Source organism: Sceloporus occidentalis, unplaced genomic scaffold (assembly GCF_023333645.1).
Source record: "Sceloporus occidentalis isolate IW3139 unplaced genomic scaffold, rSceOcc1.0.p SCAF_7, whole genome shotgun sequence".
Taxonomy (NCBI): Eukaryota; Metazoa; Chordata; class Lepidosauria; order Squamata; family Phrynosomatidae; genus Sceloporus; species Sceloporus occidentalis.
Window position 1 is genome coordinate 64,289,559 of NW_028316987.1, and position 18,054 is coordinate 64,307,612.

Consider the following 18,054-nt stretch of genomic DNA (forward strand, 5'->3'; position numbering starts at 1 on the left):
TGAATTATTGATTGGGAAGTCAACACATAGGTAAATCCCATTCATTCGGTGGTTTTACTTTAGGTAGGTAGGATTCAGTCAATTTTTTTTTTTTATAAAAGCTAATCAAATATATCTTTTCTTCATCTAAACCAGCCTAGTCCCAACCTGGTGCCCTCAGTGTATTTGGACCTGTTTCATCACCCTCAGGTATTATGGACATTAGCTACGATGGCTGAGGACTGTTCTGTCTGGAGGTTCCCAGGTTGGGAAAAGCTATCTAACCTATTATCATTTGATGTTGGCTCTTCATGATCTCAGTCTTGGGTAAATGTCTTCTGCAATCCAGCTACCTGGAAATGTCAGGAATTGAAGCTGGAGTTTTTTGTTGTTGTGGGTCCCTCTAATCTTATGATTGTGGGTTATCACACAATGCATGTTTTATTTCTCCATGTCTTATTCCATGATTTAGCCAACTGACTAAAACTGAAGGTATTGAGAATCTTAGAGATTCTTAATGACATTGTTTTTTTGAGGGCAGAAATATTTTTGTAGACTCAATTTATTTACTTAGCAATGGGCACTAGATAAATCTCCATGGAATATCTACAGTATAATGCCTACAAAAAAGAAAAGAAAAAGGAGTTAGAATTAGATTAAGGCAGCTTGTGGGACAGACATAAAACACGTTTCCTATTCTGTGGGTGTACATTCCCACCTGCTCCTCCTTTCTTCTTTCATTTATAGCCTACCCTTTCCCCAATAATAGGATGCAAGGCAGTTAACAAAAAATTGAAATGAATATAGTTAATAGCACTTAGAAAGACAAAAGTAAAAGCACATGAAAGGTATTGCTAAAATGAAATTAAACCATCCATAGAATTAAAACCATTTAAAACATACCAGTTAAAAGACAAAAGATAAAAACATTAGGTGAGTAGGGCCTGTTACAGACTGCCAAAATAAAGCTGCTTTGGGTCTCTTTGGAAGTATGCTGTTTAAATGATGTATGCATCCTAAGAATCCAGAAGCTGCACCAAAGCTGCACTCCAGTGCTTAGGAATGGAGTGTGGCTTTGGCGCGACCTCTGGGCTCGTAGGACCCATGCATCATTTAAACAGCATACCTCCAAAGAGACCCAAAGCAGCTTTATTTTGGCAGTCTGTAACAGGCCTAAGTCATTGATAGCATGAGGATTTTGTAGAAAGTAGATCTTAACAGATTTCACACTCCATAGTTATGATGCTCTGACTCCACTTTAACTGGCATAGTGTCATCTTATAAAATCCTGGGATTTTCAGTTTACCAAAGGTTTTCAGTCTTCTCATCCAGAATTTACAGAATTTGTACTGCATAGGATACTGCTATGGCAGTTAAATTACCATAGGGCTGTAATTGTATAGTGTGTAAGGGCCCTTAGGCAGAATGGAATCAATAAACCACATCCGCTATAGAGGTAAGCTGCATATCTTGACAACCCAGCTTTAAGCCCCTGAAGTCTTTAAAATATTGCTGAATTTCAGCAACAACCTTTCGGGGAATTGATGACGCCAAATTTAAATTAATACATTAGTGGGGAGACAGTCTGAGAAGGAAAAGGCCAAATGGTAACTGATTTGGAGGAACTCTGCCAGAATGCATAGGCTGATTTGGGTATTACTGACTTGCATTGGTTTTCATTTTTACAGCAAAGCCTCTTCTAGACAGTTGGAAGTTTTTCAGTTTTAAAATCTTAAGTCACATTTATATGTAAAGTAGTAGCCAGGATATGTTTACGTCCAATTACTGGGAAACAAATTGTCTCTCTTTCCCAAAGCCAAAGCTTTGTCTATAGTTTGGCAAGAATTATCCAGGCAGACTTCTTTTCCTGATGCAGTACCATGTTTACATCTCATAACTTTGCTTGTTTTGAAGACAGTGAATAGTTTATTTTTTAAAAAAAATCCTTCACAAGTATAACTGTCAAGAAAATTTCTTTTAAACCACCAAAGATATCTCCTCACTATACAACTATAGTGCTTTGTTACCAATTTTACTATTGTGGTCCCATCCAGTAGAATTCTGGCTTTGTAGTTTATTGGGGTACTTAGAATTTTTCACCAGAGTGCTTTAAGTCATAAATTACAAAGGGGTAGACTAATTCACTGTAGAAGACATATCTAAATGTTTCAACAAACTACAAATCTCACAGGATTTGATGGAGCCATGGCAGTTATGATGGTATCAACCTGTTATAACTGCAGTGTGGCTACATTGTAGGGTCAAGAGTCAATAGGCAGGCTAAAGGGGCATATATTGGATGGGAAGCAAAACTGAGGTGTTTTAAGATGGAGCAGATATGTGTGGCTTCCTGCCCTCCACTGTAACTTTTCCATCCTCATGAATAAATACTATTCTGGTTGACTTCTGTATCACATGGCGGTGGCGGGGGGGGGGGGGAGTGGTCCTTTTGACCTTCCTCTCAGGCAGCCTCTTGTGCCTTTGGCTAAAATTGCTTTGCCACAGTCATTGAGCTGATGTACCCCCAGGCATTTTAGAGTTTTCAGTGTAGTCTGATCAAATTAAATTATGAGTGGATGTAGGTAAGGGTAAGACAAAATATAGTGCAAAAGAAAAAAGCTAAGAAAAAGTGATTCACAAAAGAAAGCTACCTCAGCAGGTGATTAAGATAATACATACAGCTGAAGGCCATTTCCACCTCAACTGCTCACAAATAACCCTGTAATTGGTTCTAGGTCTTGTCCATATTTCAACATATAGGAGATTATTGCATGCCTCTGTGCCTGATTCGGCCACATCGCATACCTGAACCAGACTCCTGGCATACTTTTCAAAGAACAATACTTTCTCGTTCTTAGAAAAATGCACCAAGAGTAATCTATATGTTTGATTTATGTTCCTTCGAGGTGTCATGCCCACACTTGCCCAGATTATATGGGTTGGTTTTCGAAGACAGCTTTTACTAAAGCATTCTCACCAAACATAGACCTAGAAGCATTTAGCTGATTAAGCACTTTAATGAATCAATTATAGTTTAGACAGTAGTTTATCAAATATTTAATGTTCTGTGCTATTCTATGGGTGTGTTCATTCAGTTACTAATGGGTGTAAAACAAAAACAATTGAGATTGTGTGATGTAATATGGGGATGGACAACTGTGATTCCTTAACAAATCAGAAATATTTGCATATTTTTTCCTGATGTATCAGCATCTGACATCTGCAGCTGTGGTTTCCCTCTCAAGTCTAAAACTCGAGGGCCAGAAACTGATAACTACGAATGCCCTCTGGTGATGTCAGAGAAAGCAAGTCCTGGTGATAGTACAAGAGGCTAGTCTACATGCAAGTGTACTATGTGAACTGATGCATAATTTCACAAGTTCGCATTGACAGTTGTCTTCACCTTCCTGTGCAAATTTGCATCTGTTTGCATCTGTTCACCCTCTGCCAAAAATGCACAGCCATCCGAATGTATACAAAGCAGATGGCCACATGTGTGATAATGCACATTTCTGAGGATTTCAGCAGTACTCTGATAAAAACTGCAAATTCTTTTTTCATGGAGTTTAAGAAGGGTTTTGTTTTGTTTTTTGGTGTTTTTTTTTTTTTTGAGCCAGAACATACCATTTAATTTTTTTAAGTTAATAATGTGTGTGTGTGTATGTACATACACACATAAACATAGCTGTACCAAGGTGGCAGTTGTTATTAACATGGCACAGATGACTTTTATTTAGAGCAGTTAGAGCTGGTGGAAGCTGGTACATCTTTCCACAATAATCAAATATTGTATTTCTGTTTTACTAATCACTCTAATAAATACATACTTTTAAGTGCTTAACCCTTTTGGAAACAAATTTTCTGATGTGCTCTTTGATGCTATAAAATCATGTGTCCATATGTATGTGTGAAAGTTTCCATACAGAAACCCAAATAACTGGGGAGGAGTGTAGCCCAAGATGCTTTTTCTCTAGTTTTTTCTGTATGTAGGGATGGTGATGAATAGAGGAGCATTCAGTCATATAGACTCACACCTGTAGTATGAAGCACTGAAGCCCAGAGGCTTAAAACAGTGACAACTAGGTTTCAGTGCTTTTGTTTGATTTCACTTGTCCTGATTAAAATTTCATATCCTAGCAACAAAGAAGTGAAAGCCAAGCCTGTGTGTTTAGCTTGATCTTTTAAATTATAGTTTCAGTGTGTTCTCCTTTTACTGCTGTGCACTCATGTGATTCTTCTTCCAGGTGGACTTCAGTGCCCAAACAGCAGTTCACTTCAGGAAACACGCAACTGCAATGAACACCCATGTACAGTGTACTATTGGCAGACAGGAGCTTGGGGCCAATGTATAGAGGATGTCTCTGTGTCAGCATTCAATTCTTCTGCTGGCTGGAATGGGGAGGCCACTTGTGCTGTTGGAATGCAGACAAGAAAAGTCATCTGTGTGAGGGTCAATGTGGGACAAGTAGGACCCAAAAAGTAAATATCATGGAATTGATTATTCTCTCTCTCTCTCTCTCTCTCTCTCTCTCTCTCTCTCTAAATCTCTCCTCCATCCCCTCCTTCCATTTGTACAGCATAAAAATAAGCACCATTTATAAGAAACAAATTACCTTGGTGGCTCATGAAATTTTGGCATTTCCTTTTGTTTCAAGTTTTCATACCTTCATACTTTGCTTTTTTGACTAATGCAAAGAGAGCTGATGGCAGTACAGAATGGAAGCCAGCACTGTGAAACAGAGACAGATAGGTAGAGAGCTCTTGCAGCACCTTTGAGACTAACTGGTAGATTTCAAAGATATAGCCGTGTTAGTGTGTAGAATCAGTACATAGAGAAAAGAAAGAAAGAAATTGGCAGCATGAGCTTTCATAGACTTCAGAGACAGATAGGAGCTAGTTGATCCCCTGAACCATTATGTTTATGTCATTTAATAAGTTTTTAAAGAGTAGAAGAGGTACATGGAAGTGCAAATGGGAACCATGTTTTCAGCTCTCCTTAATAGAAAGGATTACTTTGATATGACAAAATCAATATTATTGGTCTTACTTTGAAAGTAACAGACTTCACCAAATTAGTTTAATTTGACCTTGAATAAGCTTGTACATCAGAGAAAGGAAGTGGGGAGAAAAGGAGGAGGAAGAGAGGGAGGAAAAGACAGGAGACATTTGTTTTGTTTTGATTATGCTGTTTTAAATTGTTTGAAAGATGCGTAAAGTTACTTTTATCAGATGCTACTCTTACCTTGTGATCATCAAAAATAGAGTGGTATTTTGATTGATTCATTGATTTGTTAAATTGTAGTGTAGTTATATTCTTAGTCATTTGTTTTAAAGGCAATACAGAATCTAGATACAAATGGTTTAGACAATAGATAGATTTCAGCACAGACCAATTATATCACTGAAGGTTCCCTTAGGCAAGGATTAAGATGAACAGCTGAGACAGGGAATAAGATGATGGATCCACCATATGGTAACAATTTTGTTTTTAATTTTTGACAGTCAATGACATATAGTAGATTGACAGCCCACCCCCTCTTGGTTCAACTAAGATGCCATGTGTTTCCCAGGAGAGGATTAGATGTGGGTTCCTCTTCCCATTACATGCATAAACAGAAGAGCACACAGATAATACTTTCTAACCATGGCACAATTAGCAAAGCTCACCCTAACCATGGAAAAGCTGTAATGTATATATACATCCAGCTTTCCTCCTCCTCATTAAAGCAAGTCATAAAGAATTGGACCTGTTTAAAGATGTGACAGTTTTGGCACCATGACAAATTATTAAACCTTTGCTAAAAGTACGTGGACAGAATAGTTCTTTTAGCAGTCATTGGGATAATTGGAAGCCACCTGGAATAACAAGTGTACAGACAATATTTTTTATATCATTGGTAGCTCTTTTGGTGAAGGAAGCCCACAAGAAAAGCCGCCTGTAGGCGCATCAATGCGAGATATTGTCCTTCTATCCAATTTCTAAAATCCTAATTATTGTAACTATGTCTTAGCCCCACAGCCATGTGATAGCTTTTGAATATTTTTTTTTCAATATGATATACTTTTTAAATTTTTGTGTTTCCATTATTCCTTTTAGGTGTCCTGAAAGCCTTCGACCTGAGACTGTAAGACCTTGCTTGCTGCCCTGCAGGAAAGATTGTATTGTAACTCCATACAGTGACTGGACACCTTGTCCTTCCTCCTGTCAAGAAGGTACTGATGCTGAGTATTTACTGGTGGACATCTTCTGGCCCAACTGTCTGTCTCTCTAAAATTGAATTATTTTGTTATTTAACCATCTGCACTCTAGGCAATAACTCTTGTTTCTTCGTTCTAAATTTTTAGGCGCCATTAGAACTTAGTCCTCCTAGAATCTGAGATCTGATTGTTCAGTAGAGTGAGAAACACTAATGCAAATAATTTTAAAATTATTTCTTCTTTGCTTTCATTGTGCCGTCATTTTAGTGGAAGTTATGGTCAAGTCTCAATGAAATTAACAGATTGGTTACGATGTAGTAATACAGACTGAGAACAAAGATGCAAATAGCTGAAGCCCCTTAGAACATAAATATTTGGCAAATAAAGGTTTTTTTTTAACTTTTACAATATATTTTGCATATTTCTAAAGAACGGAATTATAAAAATAAGTGAATCTTAGTGTTTCTTTTCCATTAAAACAACACATCAAATAATCCTCTGCATTGTATTTCAGCATATATTGCTACATTTTCAGTGCTACAGCTTTTTCGAGTCATTCAGTATCTTACTTTCCTTTTACTTTTCATTTGCAACTCAGTTATAATTACAGAACATGTTTTAAAAATAAAACTGACTTAGCATCCCTCCTACATTTCTGCCTTATCACTTTTTCTCTCTTTGGGGCTTAGCAAGAGACATCCATCTGAATATGCGCTATCATAGCTGCAGTCAATAATATAATTCCTTGTTCATATGTGTTAATCCTCCTGTGGCATATGGTGCTTACTCATTGCCACCTATTTTCAAAAGCCATGGGGTTGTTCTACTGAAAAGATACCCTTATAGTTCACAGTTAATGCTCCACGTTGTAAAAAATGAGGGAAATACAAAGTCATTTTTACAACCGTACTGGTTACTGATTAGAGCATTCTCTAACTAATGAAGGATTAGACAGATTAAACTTGTAACCTTTTGAGAAAAATAAAGAGCATGTGGAGACTTAAGGAGGAGTCTAGAAGGTTTAGCATGATGGCTGGGGAGAGAAAAATGGAGCATATTCCTTCCATTGTGGCAGGCACAATGTCATCTATAGTTTGGCAGTATTAGAAGCTTCTACACAATATTTTCAGCTATTGTTCTTTACTAATAATATGGCAATTATAAAAACTCTGTGGTCATTATTATTTTTATGCAGAGAACCACTGCACATATAAGAATGTTGATGTGAGAGGAGAGTAGCCAAGCATATTAAATAATAAGATAGGCACTTCCTCTAATGAACTTAATAGTGAGGCAATACTTATGTTTTTGTACTTGTCCATTCATGACAAAAAAAAGCCCCATGTTTGTTTTCAACAGACTTCAACAAACTGTTGTATCTAACTAATGCAATATTTTTGGCTGTAATAGGCTTCCAGAAATGTACATGTGTGCGTACTTTTTAAAAGATGGATTGAATTTTTGAATTTTGGGAGGAATTCATTCAGGCTGCCATTTTGAAGTCAGCAAATGTTTATGATTCAGGCACATAAATTGGGTTGGATCCTGCCTAAGCCAAATCACTGAATCCACTGAAGTCAGTTGGACTTAAATTATATAATCAAGTCTGCATCCTGGAAGACAGAATTTTGTCCATTGTGCTGGTCTACATGTATGATTAAAAAAAGTCTGAAAGCAAAATTTGAAGTCTGTTCATTTCATTTTGGAAGAAAAGTTATGTTAGGCCCCAAATTTTTGGCTGTACATAACAATGAAAGGGACAATATAAAAAGAAAAAAAGAAGGAATCATGTTTTATATCAAGAATAGGGAACCTGTGGCTTGCCAGATGTTGTTAGACACCTATTATTTGAGACTATTGGCTGTAATGGCTGAATCCAGTGGATGTTACAGTTCAGCAACATCTGGTGGCCACAGTTTCCTCGTCCCAATTTTATATGATTATTTGTAACAGAGTATGGTTTATAATAAACACAGGGGAAAATTCCCCAATGTTTAAATATACTGTATTAACTTGTAGGGTACAGTTCTGTTAAGTAAAATAACATAGGCATTACATCTGAAAGACTTTGAAGATGGGTAATTTTCATTTATAAAGAACTAGAATATGAGAGATGAGATAGCAGCAGGTATTTCTTCATATATATTTGTTGAGATCCTGTATGAGTGTTACGTTGTAGAAATCTCTGCATGAGGAGACTACACAATCATTGTCTTGAACGGTAATATTACACAACTAAATGTACACCAGAATATGTAACTGAATGTACAACTGAAAGGTATAAGTTCATCTGCATATGAATTGCAGGTGCATGCACATCTAAATGCACAATGGCATTCCATGTGTAACCTTTAGCTGAATGCAGAGGTTCTGCATCAAATAAAAATGCCCAGCTTCTGAAGGGGAATTTATACAGAAGACAACAACAGGTTTCTGGCCATTATATGTAGGTTTTGCTCAGCTTTTATTATTAAGGTCCTATATCACATATTGACCTGCTGTGATTTTTATCCTTTTCAAACAGTTTAAAAAATTTATTAAACCTTTGAGCCATAAATTTGTTTATTTGCTACAGCTTTTTTCTTTTCTTTTGTGCATTACTATGATTCCAATATGTTGGTCATATGTCTGAACTGGAGATGCATTTTTATGTTTGTTTGCAGGGAGTGCTTCAGTAACAAAACAGTCTCGACATCGTGTTATACTGCAGCTCCCTGCAAATGGTGGTCGTGACTGCCCTGATACTTTGTATGAAGAAAAGGACTGTGACCCCTCTCCTGTCTGCCTGTTTTACAGGTGATGATATTCATGGACAAATGTTCCTTTAACTTCTTTCACTATTGAATTCCTGAGAAAAAATATTTAATTTAACCCCCTCTTTCTTTCTTTCTTTCTTTCTTTCTTTTTTTGCAAATTGGTTCCAACTAGACATGAAAAGGAATATGCATTACCTACTACTAACATATTTTCTATCCTGAGAGTGGGCTTTCCACTAAGCTATATGAACACAGCAGTCAGACATGCAGATTAATCCCATGCTTACTTTCAATGACTAATAATGAAAAAAAAAAGCTGTTATTGCAAGATATGGAACTGAGGAAGAACACATACTAGGACACCAGTCAAAACACTTAAATCACATCACTTTTAAATACAGACTAGACAGTTTGTCTGGTTTAGTCCTCTGGGAGGGGAAGGAATTAGTTTGTTCCCATAGGAAGAGAGTATCAGCTCTTTTGAATTTCAGTATCGCCTACCTTTAGCCTTAGTGAATCAGGTTTCTGTAATGCCCAACATTGTTACAGCCTCATACTTTTGATCTGAGTTTCTCACAGTTTAATCAAATTATTTTACAAGTGCTTTGCTCATAGAAATTGCCAGAATTTAGAGTTCTTTTAATAGGTGCTGGGTCACTGTTTAGGTCATGCATGACAACTGAAAATTCCTGACCATAATCTCAGCCCAGCCATCATCTTTTTCTGGCTAATTTCATGGTTGCCAACTGTTTTTCCTGACCCTTTCTTTTGTCTTTATCAGCAACAGGACGTGCAAACCTTAGCCAATGAACCATTTACAGTTCTTTAACAAATATTTCCGAACCTAGTGATTTCCAGATATTTTTTTTTAGAGTACAGCTCCCACCCATCCCTGTAGCTATGCTTGCTAATGATGATAGGTGTTGTGGTCCATCACATGTGGAAGGCATCCATATGCACTGATAGCAAAAAACTCTTTCTTTAAATATAGGCCATTAAGTGGTCAGAATAGAAAGTCCATCTTTAAAAGGGGGGCTCATACTTCTTAAGGGAACTCACATTTTGCAAATGAAAATGAAAATAATCTTAGCAACAAAAAGGAACAAAAATTTAAGGGGGCAGTTGACACAGGATTGTTTACTGCTTCTTGGAAGGGGATGGAGTGGAGATGGATACTGGAAGAGGGTATGACTGACCAATGGGAATCCTGGAGCTCTACATACTGCAACATTTTGCTGAAGGTACTAGTCATCACACTTGCAAAAATCTACTGATCAAGCTACAGTTAAAGGCTCACAGTAATTAATCCTCAATAATCTAAACTCCTCAGGCTGCTCCTCTCCTCCCCATAATGTAAATATATACATATAAAACACTGGCAGAATATACAGAACACCTGTAAAGCTTATGTCTATTATATAAATATTATATCATTACCATTACTACCAATACTAAGATATTGATGTAACATGTGAAAAAATCTAGCAACCCAATATCTTCTAGGACTTTTGTGGTTGGAGTGCATAGCAGCTTGTGATGGTGATTGCTATCTTTGGAGCAAAGGAGTCGCAGAGAGCAGCAGAGCCACAAAGGAGCTTTCTGAGCTCTGACATTAATTCCTTCTCCCCATAATGGGATATTGCCAGAGTTTCACAGGCAATTTGTCATCTTAATTTAGCAATAGAAAGAAGGCTTGTTGAGACAGTAGCATGCTACGACCACTTACAAATGCCATAGTTAAGCTCATTTGTGAAGCAACGATGAATCCATCATATTGTGTCTGATCGTATCAATCAGAGAATAAGGTTAGCATGCTAGATATCTTTTTATATGATGATAATGTAATAATGGCTAAGTTTTGGAAATCTAGGAAATAAAATATTGCAAAAAATAAAAAAGTGGAAAAGATCAGGTATGGCTAATGCTAATGATGGCAAGGCCAGAGCAGTTGAAAGAAGAGTCGCAAGACCCATGGCTATTATGATTTTAGCATGGCAGGTGAGGAAACGTTGGTTCTCAAGATGTTGTGGCTTACAGCTCTCATCAGTCCCAAATAGCATTGTCCGTGGTGAAGGATTGCAGACCTAAACATCTAAAGGAGAAATGTTTGGTGCCCATTCTGCCACACTGTCCTGAACAGTGTGGCAGAAATCTCATCTGATTTCAGAAGCTAGGCAGGGCAGATCTATCCTGAGATAATAAGGGAATACAGAAGATCTCCATTTGGACCAGAAAACATATTTAGATGAGATTTCACTTTTGAAAGAAAAAAGGGAAATAATTTCAAGTTCATTTTAATGACTTACTTCCAAGTCTGCTCTTCCTCAGTTCAGAAACAGGCTTGCACCCAGGAAGTCACAATTATGATTTGCTAAGCAGATTGGCTAGCCATAGAGCTACCTGTCACTATGCTTTCAGTGCTTGAACAAAAGTTAGTGACTTATAGCAGCTGTTCCCACAGTAATTTCACCCAAACAACTCAGGTCTGTAGGTATGACTGACAGGAGAAGGAGAATAACCAAGCTATGTAGGTATTTAATTGTGAAGAGTCTTATGTATTCTTTCCTAAAATGAATGTGAAAAAAACACTTCCAGTGGTAGAAATGCTGAAAATGTTGAGATAAAGTATATATTTTTTTAAAAAAATGGAAATTAGAGGAAATAATCTCACACAGTCTTCTGTTTTGTTTTGTTAAAACTTTGAGCAGCACAGAGTTAGAGTAGCCTTTTGTGTGAAACGTTTATTTGTAAGATATAAATATATACCAAGCAATAAATAATTGAATGGAATACATATCTGAATAATTCTGTACGCACTTATTTTAATAATTTAAATGTGGCTGTCTCACCATTCTCTTACTCAGAATGTCATTATTGTTGTCGCTATTATTATTTTTGCTGGACCTGCATTTTCTATATTAAAACGTAGAGGAGGAAAAGAAAATGTTGCAGCTATAATTAAAGTTACCACCATTTATCAAAGCATGATGGAAGGCCATTTTCATAAAAACAAATTTAAAACTTCAGACAATAGGGTACATGCAAATAATTATCTTGATTTCAATGTTAAGTTTTGCATAACACAACTGGAGGTTAAAAATTGAAACTGTGTTGTGTGGTATGATTCCTGGTAATTTTAGGGATAGCTTTCTATCTGTGAATCTGTGATTTATTGTGAATAACACAGTTTGCTGTATAAATCCTTTGCTGTATAAATTTGGAAAATACTTCCAATATGGGAACCCAGGTGATGTACTACAACTCCTATCATCACCTGCCATTGACCATGCTTGCTGAGGATGATGGATGCTATCTAACAACTATAGGTTAAAGGGCTGCTCCACGTTCTTTGAAAAATATTTATATTTTTATTTTGTAAAAATCATTTTAAGATTCTTACAGAAACATGGCATTTTTCATGTATACATTGCATACAGTATGGGAAATGCATGTTTCTAGCTACAAATGTCAAACAAATATAAATATAAATATAAATAAATGCATTGCATAGCCAGGATTGTATATCCCTTTTGGGTGTTCCTTGAGTGATAAATACATACTGAGACTGCATCTAAATGGCAGAATTAATGCAGTTTGATACTGCTTTACTCCTCTACATTTTAATATAGAAAATGCAGGTCCATGACTCAATGCTATGGAATTTTGGGATTTATAGTTTTGTGAGATATTTAATCTTCTCTGTCAGAGAGCTCTGATGCCACAGCAAATACCAGGATTCTATAGGATGGAGTCACTACAGTTAAACCGGTGTCAAACTGCATTAATTCTGCAGTATAGATGCAGTCTGGGGCTACAAACAAGGAGCTTGTAGAGCATTGTACAAAAGGGAGCTGGGCCTGCTTCTTAGTTTAATGTGCATTACTGAAAACTTGAATCCTTCAGAAACATGACAGAATGAAGAATTGCAAAATCTGGAAATGGAAATCATGAAGTAAGTGTCATTTGTAACAATATCCAGATAAAAAGCCATATCCAGAGAAGATAAATGGCAGCCAAAATATGTAGATTTTTCTTTATGTAAATGAATAGTAAGTTAAAATTAAGAAAGGGAACAAGATGTGGAAAGTGATATTTAAAAAGGACAGAATAGTCTTAATAACGTTACATTTGTGCATTAGCTCAGCTTAAACTCTGATAAATGCTGTGGCTTGTGTTCATGTGGTCATTTTCTTTCTGCAGGTGGAAGACACACAAATGGCGCAGGTGTCAACTTGTACCATGGTATGTTCGTCAAGATAGCCCTGGTGCTCAGGAAACATGTGGTCCTGGTCTACAAGCAAGAGGTTAGCATAATTTAACTGCAATTTATGCTATCAGTCAGTATTGCTGATTTCACAATAGGGAGACCTTGCATTCTTCCAAAGTGTCATGAAAATTTCCCTGCGTAGGTAGTAAGGGTTAGAGCTTCATTTTCTTAACAAAAAGAAGTTTGTAAAACAAAGCAGTCCAGTCGCATGGATAACTCAAGATGCCTTATATTTTTAGAATTATAGAACTGAAGCTAGTCATATTAAATTTTCTTTCCAGCTTAAATTTTGCCTCTTATGTTTATTTGAGGATAAATTCAGTTACAAATTTCTGATCCTTGTCAGGGCTTTTTTGATGAAGCTGTGTTGGAAAGTATTGTTCAGAGGTGTCCACTTCATTCCTGAAATACCTTTTCTAGGCCACTGTTGTTCCACATGCTGGGAGTTTTCTATTAGCATGAGGTCAGCACTTGGTTTGAGAAGGGACTGAGCGTGGTGTCAGTCAGCACCACCCTGCTGCAAGCTGCCAGAGAGCTGTGGCATGGCATTGGTAATAGTATCATGTCAGGGGGCAACCTGGTACCAGTAAGTTTCAGGTGAAGTACTGCAGAAACTGTTACATCCATCAACCCCATAACACCTTTGGGATATATGTTCCCCAATGTATTTTGGAGAAAACTGTAGGGTCCAGTTTTAATAGTACTAGACCCTGAAATGTAAATCAATAATTTCTCCCTGCTGTGCTTGTTGCCGGCGCTGGAGCTGGTTAACACCACAGTATCAGTGTTGTTAGTGGTGAAATGGGATGGAGATGGTTGATATTCTCTGGCCTCAAAACAACATCCCCTTAATGTAATATAAATACCTGTATGCGGACATACGCCACAGCAGCACTATGCAACCTGATGCAGAATGGCACCATTGTGCAATACATCAATGATTGGGTACTATTGTACAATGATGCCCAGCTGTAATATGCAGTCCCAATACAAGGTATAGCGTGCACAAGCACAGTGCAAAGTATGACACACAATCACAATGCACAATCACAATGTAAAGTCTAGAATATGCAGTCACAATGCAAAGTATAAAATTCACAACCACAGTGCACAACCACAATGGAAAATATAGCATACACAACCACAATGTAAAGCATGGGATGCATAACCATAATGCAAAGTATACAACCACCATACAAAATGCACAGTGTGCAAAGGCAAGACACAGGTGAAAGTTCTGTTTGTATAACTCCACTTCCACTGCTTTCAACAGAATACATCTGTTGCATACTGGTGACTTTGGCCTCACTGACTTACATGTGCATATGTCCACAAATGAATTCAGCCTGTCTTTCATATTTAGCCATGGTACTGTTTATTTTGGAGTAGGTGGAAACCAGGTGAACATGGAGAAAAGGCAAAATCGGAAATCGGGGGGAAAATATGTAAAGGAAACTGCCCTTGTCAGTTCACAGAGATAATGAGAACAAACTCATGTCTTGCTTTTACAATTAAAGGCGAGCTTATTTGCATTTTCCTGCATATTTTAACACTGAACTTGTATGACTGCAAAAGTGCCAGCATAAATCAGAAAATTAGCAGAATGATTCATGCTCTAAGACAGCTCTGATTCTAGCTGTCCTGGATAATTGAGCCTTTATTTCAAATCATGGCGACATAAATGAACATGTCATAACTTTAGATTGAGGCACTTTCCTTCTAGTTTTGACAAGAGTGTTTTTCTTTTCAACATTTTCTTCTTTCCCAGTTTCTTGTTTATATAGTTGTATGCCCAGACAGTAAAATCAAACAAATTGAATTCAGTGCCAATGATAAAAACAGGCACAGCACCATGGGAAAACAGTGTTCACTTTAATCAGGAAAAGGATTAAACAACAAAAGCCTTAGAAATGGAGGCTCAAGAAGACTGTAAGAAATGCAGGTCACAAATAGGAATTAAAAATGCATTGGTGTGAGTATCTCCATGGATTTTGACCTTGTTCAAAAGACTTAGTTGAGTGTTTCCAAATCTCATCTCTCTAAAGCTACTTGTAGAAGAACAGAAAATGGGTCATTTTGGATCTTTTAAATATGGTCAGGAATGACTTCATTGAAATAAAGTACAGTATTGTACAGCCCATGTTTAGTTTTCCCTTGATAAAGCCACTCCACATTATTTCATGCCTGACCTACAAAAGCCTTGCTATTTTGGCCAGGAACCTCTCTGGAGTTGAGATTGGCAACTGTCTTGGATTCTGTTCCTCTGCTGATATCTTATGTAAACACGCAAGTGGGACTTGAGCACAAAGGTCATTCCACTTGAATTAAAAGATTTCTCTCATAATAGTGCAAATGTAGTGCATAGTAGTCCTGGAAAAGTAGCACATATCTGCCTATCACTCATTTTGAACATCAAGAGGTTTAGAATTCATAGACATAGCTGGGTTAGTCTGGATCAGTATGCAAAGGAATCTTGTAGCATCTTTGAGACTAGCAGAAAGAGAAACATTGACAGCATAAGCTTTCATAGTAATATAAATTTATTTGGTCTTTGACCAGTATAAAAGCTTTTATAGATTAAGGACTTTACAGCAGAAGGCTGATAAGCAGAATTTCAACAAGTTATTTGGCCGGTACTTATCACATGGTGTCATGTCTGTCCTGCTACCATGCTGCATTCCTTTTGTTATTGTAGTGCACCTTTTCACTGGCTCTAAATGTTACTTATTATAATGCAGCTGCATGGGTGTGAAAACTTCAATTCTGGCATTAGAGCACTCATGTGGCAGGAAGGAGTCTGATTCTCCTCATCTGCCCCCCTCCCACATGCTGTCCAATGCATGTTAATCCCATGTCTGTCATTTTAAAAAATAGCTGTGCTGTGTTTGTGTACTTAGAGCAAAACAATTAAATTAAAATTCTAGCAAGTAGCAGTAGCAAGTACATTTCTATACCACTTATCAATGCACATAAGCACTCCCTAAGCGGTTTACAGTGTGTAAGCTAGTTGCCTCCAACAAGCTAGGTACTCATTTTAGTGACCTATGGAAGGATGCAAATAATTTTAATCATTTTTGCCATAGTTACACAAATACAGCAAAATTATAAAATATGAACCAACAGGTACAGAATTAACCTCCTTTGGAATAGTGAGTGGGGGAGACAGAAGGAGCAGAGGAGAATTGAGCCTCCTCATGGCACTGACTGCTGCAATACTGGAATAGCAGCAAAGAGACTTATCACACCTGGATTTGGGGTCAGCTGACTCTGATGCCAAGGAGAAGTAGAGCTGTGTGTCATCAGTATACTAATAGCATCCCACATCAAATCCCCTTATGACCTCCCCCAGCAGTTTGTTGTAGATATTGAACAGCATGGGGAATAAGATGGAACCCTGTGACACTCCAATGGAGTTGAACAGGAATCCCCCAACACACTTTTCTGGAACTGGCTTTCCAGGTAGGAGCGAAAACACTGTAGAGCAGTGACTTCTTCTCCCATCCCACAGAGTTTGTGCAGTAAGATACCATGATCAATGGTATTAAAAGCCACTGAGATATCCAGGAGGATCAGCAGGCTGGCACATCCTTGTCTTTGCCCTAGAGTGGGTCATCAGTTGGCCTGAATATCCTAAAGGCACCAGATCCCATCTGAGCTTGAAATCTAAGCAGAGTCAGTCCTGGTTAGTACTTGGATGGGAGATACCCAATGAATACCAGGTGCTATAGGCTGTATTTCAGAGGAAAGAACTGGAAAAAAATCCTCTTGAGTATTCCTTGCACAAACAAACCCTATGGAATTCATGGGGTCACCATAGGTTACATGGTAGCATGTAAATGCATGGTAGCATTACGGGAGATTTGAAGGCAGATACACACGCAAAGATCATCAGTCAGAGGAACTAAGGCTCCTTCAGTGCCATACCCTGGCCTGAAACCAGACTGAAATGGGAAATAGCAGAATTTATATCATAGACAAATATTGTAGAACATATAGACTACTAGACAATGCCCTGGCATGGAAGTCAGGGATCTATTATTTTTGATTTTAGAGTCTTAAGTATATACAGTGGGGCCTCCGCATACGCGGACTTTTTTTAAGCGGCTTTGAGTGTATGCGCTCAAGCCGCTGGGTGCGCGCGGGGTGGAAGGGGCAGCGCGTCCCATTCAGTTGAATGGGTGTGCGTGCCTGCTGCGCCACGCGCGCGCCCGTTGCGCCCCGCGCACCTCTGCGCCGCCATGCATGAGCCCCATTGTTTACAATGGGGCTCGAGCATAGGCGGAAATCGCCATACACAGCAGGATCCGGAACGGATCCCCCGCGTATGGCGAGGTTCCACTGTAATAGCCCTAAAGAAGTCAAATGAAGATGTATGCAGATCAAGTAAGACATGTTAAGTCTGTAAATGCTTAACTAAACAATTTCATGTGATGCTTTTAATGTGTAAGATTTCTCTGTTTTCTGAAGAATATTTGGATAGATTTTTCTATTGAGATCAATTTGTAGCATGTTAAATTTCATGTAAATTATTGTTAGAACAGTACTTTGAGAAAAATGGTGGATCTGGCCCCTTGCTTGCTCTTATGTTTCTAAACTTATCAAATGGGAGCATGCTACAGTGTCAAAAAGTGTAAATACTTTGTATGACAAGCAGATATGTAAATGCATGGTAGCAGCAACAGCTAATACAGTATCTATACATATTGCAAGAAATTTTGAAGAAACGGTCAACAGATTTTTCAACTAAAATATTACAAACCATGAGACAAAAAGCTGCAAACCATAATAGCACTTCAGTTTCAGAGTTGCATCCACTAGGTGTCCCTCTGCTTGACAGAGGTTGTTTCAGGTGCT

At 37.8% G+C, this 18,054-nt stretch overlaps 1 protein-coding gene across 3 annotated transcripts in view; it reads left to right on the forward strand.

Moving 5' to 3' along the window:
• LOC149309854 (thrombospondin type-1 domain-containing protein 7A-like) overlaps positions 1-18,054 on the forward strand; it is a 358,854-nt gene that overhangs the window by 263,188 nt on the left and 77,612 nt on the right. For all 3 annotated transcript variants that reach the window (XM_089533152.1, XM_089533150.1, XM_089533151.1), the window contains 4 exons: positions 4,224-4,458; positions 6,077-6,192; positions 8,841-8,973; positions 13,134-13,237. In XM_089533152.1, coding sequence (XP_089389278.1) covers positions 4,224-4,458; positions 6,077-6,192; positions 8,841-8,973; positions 13,134-13,237 — 588 coding nt within the window. The remainder of the gene's footprint in view (positions 1-4,223; positions 4,459-6,076; positions 6,193-8,840; positions 8,974-13,133; positions 13,238-18,054) is intronic.